Raw genomic sequence first — 13,370 nt, forward strand, 5'->3', positions numbered from 1 at the left:
TCCACGGCCAGATCAGCCATGATCTTGTTGAGTGGCGGAGCAGGATCGAGGGGCTGGACGGCCTACTCCTGTTCCTAATTCTTATGTTCTTATGACACGCAACAAAATTAACTGACCGTGCGTGACTGCAAGGTTGGGAAATCAAAATGGGCTTCTGACCAGAACAATCTGGATTGTCACTTAAAAAAAAACACGTTGCCAATTGTTCTCAACTGAGGTCTAGAAACATAAGGCGAGCATTTTTCCCCAAAATGTTTGGGGAAGGAGGAGCGCCATAAATGACCCAGTGACACCTCGTTCAAATTACCCATTAATACATTTTGACGTAAGCCAAGTCAAGGTAAATTGTTTCTCAGCAAGGAGACTGAGGGCTGACAAGAGGCCTTTGCGATTATGCAAGTGTTTGATAGGGTAGATGTAGAGAAGATGCTTCCACTTGTGGGGAGAATAGAACTAGGGGCCATAAATATAAGATAGTTACCAATAAATCCAAGGGAATCTCTCCCTTGCCTTTGCACCATGATTGGTGGTAGTGCCTTTGGCTGCCTGGGCCCCATACTCTGGAAGCCCTTCCCTAAATCACTCCACCTCAATCTCCTCCTTCAAAACTCTACATAAAACCAAGCTTTAACCAAGTTTTTGGACACCCTTCCGATTATTTCCTTCTCTGGCTCAGCATCCATTTTTGTCTGATTATTCTTCTGTGAAACGACATTTTTCAACGTTTCCACGGACAGAGTGTAGTGTAACAAAATTTGCAGATGACACAAAGATTAGTGGGAAAGCGGGTTGTGTAGAGGACACAGAGAGGCCGCAAAGAGATTTGGATAGGTTAAGCGAATGGGCTAAGGTTTGGCAGATGGAATACAATGTCGGAAAATGTGAGGTCATCCACCTTGGAAAAAAAAACAGTAAAAGGGAATATTATTTGAATGGGGAGAAATTACAACATGCTGCGGTGCAGAGGGACCTGGGGGTCCTTGTGCATGAATCCCAAAAAGTTAGTTTGCAGGTGCAGCAGGTAATCAGGAAGGCAAATGGAATGTTGGCCTTCATTGCGAGAGGGATGGAGTACAAAAGCAGGGAGGTCCTGCTGCAACTGTACAGGGTATTGGTGAGGCCGCACCTGGAGTACTGCGTGCAGTTTTGGTCACCTTACTTAAGGAAGGATATACTAGCTTTGGAGGGGGTACAGAGACGATTCACTAGGCTGATTCCGGAGATGAGAGGGTTACCTTATGATGATAGATTGAGTAGACTGGGTCTTTACTCATTGGAGTTCAGAAGAATGAGGGGTGATCTTATAGAAATATTTAAAATAATGAAAGGGATAGACAAGATAGAGGCAGAGAGGTTGTTTCCACTGGTCGGGGAGACTAGAACTAGGGGGCACAGCCTCAAAATACGGGGGAGCCAATTTAAAACCGAGTTAAGAAGGAATTTCTTCTCCCAGAGGGTTGTGAATCTGTGGAATTCTCTGCCCAAGGAAGCAGTTGAGGTTAGCTCACTGAATGTATTCAAGTCACAGATAGATAGATTTTTAACCAATAAGGGAATTAAGGGTTACGGGGAGCGGGCGGGTAAGTGGAGCTGAGTCCACGGCCAGATCAGCCATGATCTTGTTGAATGGCGGAGCAGGCTCGAGGGGCTAGATGGCCTACTCCTGTTCCAAATTTTTATGTTCTTATGTAAAGACTCTATATAAATACAAGTTGTTGATACAGGTTGAGTGTCTGAAATCCGGAGTTCCAAAATTCGGAATGTTCCGGAATCTGTACACCGGGCCGATCCGTGGCGGGGCCGTCCGAAATCCGGAAAATGTTCCGAAATCCGGACATTTTTTAAAAACTGAATACCGCCGCGAGTTGGGCCGAGGGAAGGGTAAACCACCCCACCCCCCTCCAAAAATACCAAAAAACAAAAAATAAAAATTCACAAAACATTCTCAAAACCCTCACCTACTAAATGGCTGAAAAAGAATAAAAAAATAAAATCTTTAACTTATCTTTTTTGCGGGTCTTCGACGCAAGTTTTTCCCGGCCGCTGACCCCTAATCTGGAACGGCCGACCCCCTAACCCGCAGCCGACCCCTGACCCGGAACCACCAACCCCGGAGCTACAGCCGATGCTGCCGAACCCGGACCCGCCGACCCTACCCCTCCGTGACCCCCACCCCTCCCCATCAGCCTCCGCCGGTCCCCCACTCCCGTCCACGCCACACCTCGGCCCAGGCGTTTCCGGATTCGGGATGTCGGAACAATATTCCGAATACCGGTAATCCTGAATGGCCTCGGTCCTGAGGTTTCCGGATTTCGGACGCTCTACCTGTACTGTCATTTAAGCAGATGTTAGAAAATAATGTGTTTCACTAATTTGCTGAACTTAGCAATGATCCTGTCCTCATTTGTTCCATGAAGCCTACTGAGGTTTAAAAGCTACATTGTACATTATATTTCCATCACCTTCGCAATGAAGACTAGAAATGAAACGCATGAATAGGAATTTAAATGTCTACCAGCAGATTTTATTAATGTTCCCAAACTCTGTTGACATAATTGGAGGCAGGCTGCAAGGTATACTGCACTCACTACACCTGCACCAGGCATTATGCCCCGATTTTAACCCCAGGTGGATTCCCCAGTCAGGCCTGAGTTAAAATGGCAGTTGGGCCACGACATGCCTATGTAAAGAAGGACCCTGTTGTCTCCTTGCGCGGATCCTGGCTGCCCGGACAGCAGGTTAAAATTGCAAATCATGGCGGCTTTCGGACAGGTAAGCGCCAGGGCAATTTTAACTGCCCACCCGGCAGGTTTCTGCTCAGCAAGTTGGGTTAAAATTGCCCCCTTGAGTTCATTAACAAACAGAACAGAGTACCTGCTTTTGCTTCTCCGTATATCCAACTTTGAAAAAAATAACAGCTGCTGAGCTTCTAAGTCCAACTTTCTGCAGCAGGAGGGGGGAAACAGAGCGAACACTACTGATCGATACCCGCATTTGATACCTGCAAGGTTCACAATCTCACTCGGCAGCAATGAATGAGAAGACAAGCTAAAGCCAGTTGGGTGCAGTCTGTCAATTGCCCTCTTGCCCTTCGTTTAAAGCCAGTTCTAGCTACCTTCGTAACATCTCAGCCCTTGCCTCAGCTCATCTGCTCAGCCCTCATCCGTGCCTTTGTTACCTCTAGTCTTGACTATTCCACTGGCTGACCTCCCACGTTCTACCCTACGTAAACTAGAGGTGAGCCAAACCTCAGCTTCCCGTATCCCAACTCGCACCAAGTCCCACTCATCCCTGTGGGACCTACAATGGCTCCTGGTTAAGCAACGTCTCAATTTCAAAATTCTCATCCTTGTTTTTAAAACCCTCCATGGCCTCGCCCCCTCCCTATCTCTGCAATCTCCTTCAGCCCCACAAACCCCCCCCCCCCCCCGCCTCAAGATGTCTGCATTCCTCTAATTCTGCCCTCTTGAGCATCCCTGATTATAATTGCTCAATCATTCTGAAGCATTGACCCTAAGCTCTGGAACTCCCTGCCTAAACCTCTCCGCCTCTCTACCTCTCTTTCCTCCTTCAAGGCGCTCCTTAAAACCTACCTCTTTGACCAAGCTTTTGGTCATCTGCCCTAATTTCTCCTTATGTATCAAAGTTTTTGTCTTATAATACTCCTGTGAAGGACCTTGGGACGTTTCACTACGTTAAAGGCGCTATATAAATACAAGTTGTTGTTGTTGTAGTAGTGAGTGGAACATTTTTTTTTCTCTTTTGCCATCAAAAGTGAGCATCAACTGTCCCAACTATAAGTCAAGCTCCTTCCGCATTATCTGAACAACACATCTTAACCCCAACCTCATGAGAGCACTTACAGTGCATCAGTGTGAATTGTTCCATTTCCTGCACTGGTCGTTCTGGCTTTCCTCTTCAGCAGTTTTGCTTCAATTAGCGATGAATTATGGGCAATTCGACTGAACTGGACTGAGACCGGCCTACGTCATTCCACTTAAACCCCTTACAGTCAACAGAGAAACAGAGAAGGAAAGCGTTCATTCTGCTCTTGGCTGTTCTAACGTGATCAGAATTACTTAATTTACTTATTTCTATTTGCTGGGACAACAGGGAATGCACAGAGAATGTCCTGAAATAGACTGCTGAATGTGAAATAACAGCTTGTGACCAAAACTCTGGAAATACTTGAGTAATTTCTCGTCCAGCAACGATTGCTTCCAGTATTGGCAAACATCTGCTTTACACATTCCCCTGATTTCCCTTTCTCACTTATCTTGGTGGTGTCGTAAAATAAATGGGTCAATGCCTGCGTTAAAGAAGGAAAGACTTGCATTTATGTAGCGCCTTTCACGACCACCGGACATCTTAAAGCACTTTACAGCCAATGAAGTACTTTTTGGAGTGTTGCCACTGTTGTAATGTGGGAAACGCGGCAGCTGATTTGCGCACAGCAAGCTCCCACAAACACATTTGCTATCTAAACGCAAGTCTTTCTTTCTTTAATGCAGACATCAACCCATTTATTTTGACCCTAAAATAGAAGGCAGAGAGAAGTCATTGGAACGCTTTCAGTGCTCATCCACTAATATCCTCGGTGGTCATTTCTAGGCTTTCATTTCACTTAACATTGGCGTGGTGGTTTGCTATCCAATAATATAACAACTTGCATTTACACAATACCTTCAAAACATACCGAGGCGTTTCACAGGAGCAAATATCAAACAAAATTTCGACACCGAACCACAAAAGGAGATATTAGCGCAGGTGACCAACAGCTTGGCCAAAGAGGTAGGTTTTAAGGAGTGCCTTAAAAGGAGGAAGGAGAGGGAGAGAGGCGGAGCGGTTTAGGGAAGGAGTTCCAGAGCTTGGGGCCTGGGCAGCTGAAGGCACGGCCAATGGCGGAACGATTAAAATCAGGAATTTGCAAGAGGCTAGAATTGGAGGAGCGCAGATATAATATCTATATATAAATAATATAGATATCCATATTACAGGCACATATCTATATCTATATATATATAGTATCTGTAGCTTTAAATGCATTAAAGAGTTCTAAAGACTGAAAATTATATACGAGGGAGGCATTAAGGTCACAATATAATAGAAACATAGAAAATAGGTTCAGGAGCAGGCCATTCGGCCCTTCCGAGCCTGCACCACCATTCAATATGATCATGCAACTTCAGTACCCCACTCCTGCCTTCTCTCCATACCCCCTGAACCCTTTAGCCGTAATGGCCACATCTAACTCCCTTACGAATATATCCAACGAACTGGACTCAACAACTTTCTGTGGATGAGAATTCCACAGGTTCACAATTCTCTGGGTGAAAAAGTTTCTCCTCATCTCGGTCCTAGATGGCTTACCCCTTATCCTTAGACTGTGATTCCTGGTTTTGGACTTTCCCAACATCGGGAACATTCTTCCTGCATCTAACCTGTCCAATCCCGTCAGAATTTTATATGCTTCTCTGAGATCCCCTCTCATTCTGCTAAATTCCAGTGAATATAAGCCGAGTCGATCCAGTCTTTCTTCATAGGTCAGTCCTGCCATCTCGGGAATCAGTCTGGTGAACCTTTGCTGCACTCCCTCAATAGCAAGAACGTCCTTCCTCAGATTAGGAGACCAAAACTGCACACAATACTCCAGGTGTGGTCTCACCAAGACCCTGTCCAACTGCAGTAAGACCTCCCTGCTCCTATACTCAAATCCTCTCGTTCACACTACAAGCAGTTCTTCAACCAGTGATAGAATCTCCATTAGAGACAGTGGAGGCGGTTAGACCTCAGCAAGAGAAACAGTAACACAGAGTGGAATGTAGTTTCAGTGATGATCATTGGCTTGCAATGATCGATTCGTCCTTACCCAGTCTGTAAGCTGAACGCAGCTGTGCAGTTGCATTCATTTTTAATGATCACTGGGGTTGGGAAACAGTGATCAGATTAGCAGCCGCGGCACGTCTAATCATTCTGTTTCAGCATTGGACAGGATTTCACGTCTCGTTGACAATCCATTCACCTGCAATCTAAGATAAGTATAAGAAATAGGAGCAGGAGTCGGCCATTTGGCCCCTCGAGCCTGCTCCGCCATTCAATAAGATCATGGCTGATCTGATCCTGGTTTCAACTCCACTTCCCTGCCCGTTCCTCATAACCCTCGACTCCCTTATCATTCAAAAGTCTGGATCCACCTTAAATATATTCAATGACCCAGCCTCCACAGCTCTCTGAGGTAGAGAATTCCAAAGATTCACGACCCTCTGAGAGAAGAAATTCCTCTTTATTTCCGTTTTAAATGGGCGGCCCCTTATTCTGCACTGCAAGCATTACTTGCATTCCCTTCCTGCTCTTTGGGGAGCGGGGGCTGGTTGAAGCTAAAGGGACAGGTTTTAAGGTTATGGCCACTGGTCACCATTTCCCTATTGTCGCTACACAAATATGTCTCTCACTTTGTGCTACAACGACCCTTGTGCCTCAGTGAGCAGGGAGGCACCAGTTTGAAATTCGCGCACCTCCAAGGTGATGATCGGATGTGAGCCTGCCCGTGTCTGTAACCAAAGTCCACCGTGCATTACCATCAAGCTACTGAGAATGGAATCTTACCTATTAACGGATCTGGATTTATATCAACCGTAAGAGACCGGCGGCCAGCAAGTAAAATGAAAAGAAGCAAAGGATTACTGTTGAGAATCACCAGCGCAGAGAGTGTAGGTTTACAATGCAGCCACACACAGGAGCATTTGGTCATCAGTCAGTTCAAAATCAGATGAGAAGAAAACAGATCACAAATAAACTGAAAGTGTGTTATGCGAAGTACATTCAGGAGGGGAAATTTATGTCTTTGAAATAATGGCCCTGAAATTCCGGTTTGGCCTTCCCGCAGGAATTTTAGATAAAAAATACACACCAATCTTAAGCTGGTGCCCACGTTGGACTTTCCGATGCTGTGGCCTCCTTCGACTGTGATTCACAGCGCCTGCATGTCGACGCATGTGCAGGCCTCGAGCTGGAGTCACATGGCTCTGGGCAGCCAATCAGGTAAGGTATCATAGTAATAGGAGTTCCGCATGTTCCTAAACTCCTATTACTATGATTGTGATAGAGCCCGAAACATCCAAAACACAGCCCCCAACACACAAAACACTAACAAAAAATAGAAAATATTTACACTACATTAATTTAAATTAAAGTTTTTAATGTCTTTAAAGAAAAAATAATTTCCCAATTTTTAAAAAAGTTTTAAAAAATAAACTTACCGTTGTGGGGAGGGTTTTTAAATGATAAAATATGTTTTAATAACTTTATTTGTATATGTTTTTGTGTTTTTTAAAACACTTGTGCCTGTAAATGTAGGCGCAAGATTTTTGAGGACATTTGTAAGCATAAATATCGAAAATTTCCACTTACAAATGTCCTCGCTCCTGAGATGCGGCCATCTGCCAAGCCAGAAACTTGACAGATCGGAAATGCTGGTTTCCAGCTCATGCGCATTGCGCGCTGGAAACCAACATTTCCGATGCCTTTCCAGGTCCATAGAAACTCCGTACGGACCAGGGGAAGCCGGAATTTCAGGGCCATGATGTCAACTTATCCCAGCAAGTTGCCGCTGGGAGGAGGGGGGCTTTGGCAAGAGCTTTCCCCGCTGCTGCTGGGATTATCTCTTCGCTCCCAATATTCCCAACGTTACGATTCACGTCTGTTCATAGAATGATACAGCACAGAATTGGGCCCATGGTGCCAAATTAGTCCCTCTCTCCGGCTCTTTCCCCATAGCCCTGTAATTGTTTTCCTTTAAATTATTTATTCAATTCTCTATTGTTAATGACTCTGCTTCATCCGCCCTTTCAGGCAGTGCAGTCCAGGTCACAACTCATTGCATAAAAAAAATATTACTTCATGTGTCTCTGATTCTTTCACCATTCACCGTAAATCTGTGTCGTCTAGTTACTGATCCTTCTGCCACTGGGAACAGTTTTTCCTCATTTACCCTACCAAAACCCTTCATGATTTTGAACAACTTTATCAAATCTCCTCTTAACCTTATCTGCTCTGAAGAGTACAACCCCAACTTCTCCAGTCTCTCCACATAATTTAAGTTGAATTATTTTTCTCTCCAATTCCTCACCATGCTCAGTAAGGTCTGTTCAAACCAATCATCCTGTTTAGTGTATCCCTGATGTCAAAGCCAATGGCGACTGAGAATCGCCAGACCTTCAGTCTCCGGTGGACATTACACTGGAGGCAACTATGGGATTTTCCTTGGGGTCCTTCCGCTCAGCGCAATGCAACTTCGGCAGAAGATCAGCGAAAATCTTGCATACATGTCTATCCGGGGTGTCTGCCGATCTCCCTTTATTGCAAGGGGCTTGGAGTATGAGAGTAAGGAAGTCTAGCTGCAAATAGATAGGGCTTTGGTGAGATCACATCTGGAGTACTGTGTACAGGCGTGGTCTCCTCACCTAAGGAAGGATATACTTGTTTTAGAGGGGGTGCAATGAAGGTTCACGCCTGCTGCCATATTGTGCCAGTGTTGGATTTTTAAAAACTAAAACTACTTGCCTTCACTTTTCCAACTAATTGCAGTCACTCCTTCTTCTGAATTTGAAGTGATGAGAAGGCTGTCCTACGAGGAGAGATTGGGCCTATATTCACTGGCGTTTAGAAGAATGGGAGGTGATCTCACTGAAACGTAGAAAATTCTTAAAGGGCTTGACAGGGTAGATGGTGAGAGGCCGTTTCCCCTGGCTGGAGAGTCCAGAACTAGGGATCATAGTCTCAGGATAAGGGGTCGGCAATCTAGGACTGAGCCGAGAAGAAATAACTTCACTCAAAGGATTGTGAATCTTTGGAATTCTCAACACCACAGGCTTTGGATGCTGAGTCGTTGAGTATATTCAAGGCTGAGATCGATAGATTTTTGAACACTAAGGGAATCAAGGGATATGGGGATGGAATGGAGTTGAGGTAGAAGATCAGCCATGATCTTACTGAATGGCGGAGAAGGCTCGAGGGGCCGTATGGTCTACTCCTGTTCCTAATTCTTATGTTCTGCCGAAGTCACAATGTGCCGATCAGGAGAACCCAAGGAAAATCATTGGGAAAATCTTCAAGACTGCCAAAGTTTCACTGCCTCTAAGATAACTCCAGCTCAGGATGAATCAGACCTGTAGGCCGGGTTTGGCCCATTGTACACACTCAAAACCCACTGAAGCCCTCAACCAATCCCGGGCCAACAATGTACTTGCACACGTGTAATTCACCCCTGCGCATGGAGTAGACTACAGGCTGTTAAAGCAGTAACATCTAGAGGCATCAGCTCATTAATATTTGAAGCAATGGGCATGTGAGAGACCATGAGGTAGAAGAAAATGACAATAGGTGTGTAAAATGACCAAAAGTCTCATCTACTAATGATTGCAGAATGGAAATATGCAGAAAATACCAGGAGGTAAAGTGCCAAGTGTCACTTTGCAAACATAGTAACAGTAGTTCCATTACCACACTGATCTGGAGAGATGTTTTTCCCCAAGAGTCTTTCTCTTTTCCTTTGCTGCCTGAAGGGAGGGAAAAGAGCACAATCAGTAACCACATCCATTAGGCAGGTAAAGCCCTTGTTTTAAGGCAGTGCGGACGATGTTCACTATTGTAATGAATGTAATGACTCAAAAGACTTGTTACTGTAAACTGCCTCAGGTGTAAACCTGATCCAACTTTATTCGCGCCCAAAGTAACTCGCGTGACATGGTACCCGCGCTTATATACCAGTGACCGCGCACGCGTGCGTACAGCCCGATGACCTCAGACAGTGGCGTCCCCTGGTGTCTGGTGACCCCAAGCATAAATACAGAACAACTATGGTCACAGATCTGTACAGCACTTTTATGGCACAAGACACCAGTATGCTGAAGATGTTCCATTCTCCCACCACTCTCTACCTGTTAACGGATTAATAATATTATGATATATTCACAGAGCACAGCACACACAGCTTCCTAACATGGCAGGCAGCTCTCTCGGAAGTCTCCGGAAATCTGCCTAGTTCCGTTTATTATTAACCCTGCACTTGCAGTACACAATACATCCACATCCACAGTGTGGAGCTACAAACATTACAAGCTTACAGACATTACACTTCTCCCTCCTTAATGAAGAAGCCATCATAACAAACATCATACATAACTTTCATGTTTATACAACACAGGATATAAACTTATTTTTTTTTCCATATTTACAAATTTAACTTTACCACTTGTTTTCTGTTTCGAAGAGGATACCTTCGCTCTCGAACAGAACCTTCCAAACATGGTGTCGAATCTAAACTCATTTGAGGCTCATCCTGAGGAACGTTTTCCTCCACGGAATTTCATTTGAACGCACTCTATCTTCAGGCTCTTTGTTTTCCTGACTCGGACTCAGACTTTCATTCTGATTCTCTCCTGGATTTGTTTCCAGTACATTGGATTTAGGATTTGCTACTGGCATATCAAAACTATCTGATGAGTCAGAAATAGTTGAATCATTCCCACCTTCAACTCCTCCATGTCTCTAGGTAAAATATGATCAATATGAACAAACCTAACCTGTCCATTATCAAACATCTTTACCAAATATGTGCGAGGACCACATATCTTCACCACTCTTGGTAACCACTTTAACCATTTATGGTGATGGTTCTTCACTCTCACCTTCTGGTTTAATTTCACACTTCTCTCTTTTACTCTACCTTTATCATGATTCTCGTTCTGTCTTAATTGTGTCTCTTCTACGGACTGTGCCAAATTTGGCTTTAACAACGAGAATCTGGTTCATGGCTGTCGTTTGAGAAACAACTCTGCTGGTGTTCTACCAGTAGTTGTATGAGGAGTATTTCGATATGTACCGTATATACTCGCGTATCATGCGACTTTTGAAGACCTAAATTGTAACCAAAATTTGGGGGGGTAGCATGATACGCGAGATACAAAATTTGCGGGTGTGAAGTGCTGGCCAAGATTAGGCTGTTGGGCTGTTAAGCAGACCGTATCCACGCTGAATCTCGGCAGGTATCTCCTGGGCTGGATTGCAGCCTCTATTGTCACTTGTACTGTATCTTTGCTGTGGTCTAGAGATCGCCACCCACAACTCCCTCTGAAGTTTGCTGCATTATTAGAGGCTTTAACAATCAAATCTCCATCTATCTCAGCCCATGCTTCTTTTACCCGCAAACACAGTAGAGGCAAATCCGGAGCCTTCCTGTTCCCTCCCTTCGTAAATGATTTCTCTCCTTCCATCATCCAGTCATTCCATTTCTTTCTTATATTGTCTTTAAATGGCTTATTAATGGATACGTCAAGTGGCTGAACGACGCTAGTCAAAGCCAGCTGGAATGATTGCTAAATCGGTGTTCGATTCGCGAACAGCTTTCACAACAGAATCCACTCGATGTTTCATGATTCGGTTGTTAAGGTCTGTATTCGATCGTTGTTATGTGTTAGGGTACTTGTTACGTGTTGGGTACTTGTTAAACTTGTTTGAAAGCCTAGCCTAGTGGCATCTGGTATCTCAAAAAAGTGACTCGCATGATACATGAGATATATGATAAAATCATGTTTTGGGGACGAAAATTTAGGGGTCGCATGATACGCGAGATCGTAGGATACGCGAGTATATACGGTAATCAAAAAATGAGCCAATTTGTGATCCAATGACAACTGTCGTTTCCTTGGATTTGGATCTAACATTTGTTTTATGAGGGCACGTTTTACAATTTGTACAGTGCGCTCTGCTGCACCATTCGAAGCAAGGTGGTATGGTGGAACCTTAGTATGTTTCACATCATTTTTGCTCGTGAATTGTGCAAATTCTCTGAACGAAATTGTGGTCCATTATCCGAAACAATTTCTTCAGAGAGGCCAAATGCAGAAAAGAATTTTCGTAAAATGTCCAATGTTTTACTTGTTATTTTCCACATTGGAAACACTTCAACCCACTTCGAATGGCTATCAATTACAATGAACAATTGTTGTCCATCTAACTCAGCAAAATCAATATGTAGCCTTTGCCACACCCTGGGAGGCCATTTCTATGGCTGTAATGGTACTGGTGGTGGTTGCTTGCTTACCGATTGACATGTCGTACACTGACTCACGATGTACTCTATATCTTTCTCAAGACCTGGCCACCATAAATAACTGCGTGCAAAACTCTTGGTCAAACACATTCCCAGGTGCTGGTCATGGAGGTCTCCTAATAATTTGAACCTGAATTTATTTGGTATAACCACTCTTGCACCCCACATGATACAATCTTTATCGACTGATAATTCATTCCTACGAATGAAGATTGGATGTGTATCTTTGTCTGTTACCTAGTTTGGCCATCCATTTGCAATATACTCATACACCTTTGACATCACTGGATCATGTTTGGTTGCTCTATCAATCTCTTCAGCTGTGACTGGCAGTTCATCAATGTATGAAAAATAAAACACTTCTTCCCGATCGGGTGTAACTTGTGATGGGGAAGACAATCTAGACATTGCATCAGCATTACTGTGATCAGCTGATTGTCTGTATTCAATATCATATGTATATGCTGATAAAATCAAAGCCCATCTCTGCATTCGGACTGCAGCTAATGTTGGAACTGGGGACTTTGGATGGAGGATTGCTGTTAGGGGCTTATCGTGCGTAACAATGGTAAACTTACGACCATACAAGTATTTGTGAAACTTCTTGACCCCAAAAATTAATGCCAAAGCTTCCCTTTCAATTTGCGCATAGTTACTCTCACTGGCACTGAGAGTGCGTGAAGCAAAAGCAATTGGTCTCTCCTCCCCACTACTTAATACATGAGAGATTACTGCCCCAACTACATACAGAGAGGCATCACATGCTAGCTTAATCTCCTTAGGTGTGTCATAGTGAACTAACATGGTGCTCTCTACCAATTTGCTTTTACACTCCATGAATGCTGTTTGACTACTTCCAATGGACCTGTTTTTTCAAAAGTTCATTCAGTGGATGTAATACTGTAGCCAAGTTTGGTAGTTCAAAAGACCCAAGAATGAACGAAGTTCAGTGACATTCCTGGGAGTGGGTGTATTTCTGATTGCATCCAGTTTTTCCTTGGACGGATGTAAACCATCTTTGTCTACTCTGTACCCCAAGTACTCCACTGAGTTTTTAAATAACTCACACTTACGAGCAGACACTCGTACTCTGTACTTCTCTAGCCGTTTGAGGACTTCATTCAATATGTTGTTATGAATTTGCCTATTTGGTGCTGAAATTAGTATGTCATCCAAATAACATTCTACCCCTTCAGTACCTTGCAAAATCTGGTTCATCACCCCTTGGAATATGGCAGGGGTGGAAGACACTCCAAAC

At 44.1% G+C, this 13,370-nt stretch overlaps 1 protein-coding gene across 3 annotated transcripts in view; it reads right to left on the reverse strand.

The window, feature by feature from the left end:
• sidt2 (SID1 transmembrane family, member 2) overlaps positions 1–13,370 on the reverse strand; it is a 94,849-nt gene that overhangs the window by 45,989 nt on the left and 35,490 nt on the right. For all 3 annotated transcript variants that reach the window (XM_070894466.1, XM_070894467.1, XM_070894465.1), the window contains exon 10: positions 9,502–9,557. In XM_070894466.1, coding sequence (XP_070750567.1) covers positions 9,502–9,557 — 56 coding nt within the window. The remainder of the gene's footprint in view (positions 1–9,501; positions 9,558–13,370) is intronic.

Source organism: Pristiophorus japonicus, chromosome 11, assembly GCF_044704955.1.
Source record: "Pristiophorus japonicus isolate sPriJap1 chromosome 11, sPriJap1.hap1, whole genome shotgun sequence".
Taxonomy (NCBI): Eukaryota; Metazoa; Chordata; class Chondrichthyes; family Pristiophoridae; genus Pristiophorus; species Pristiophorus japonicus.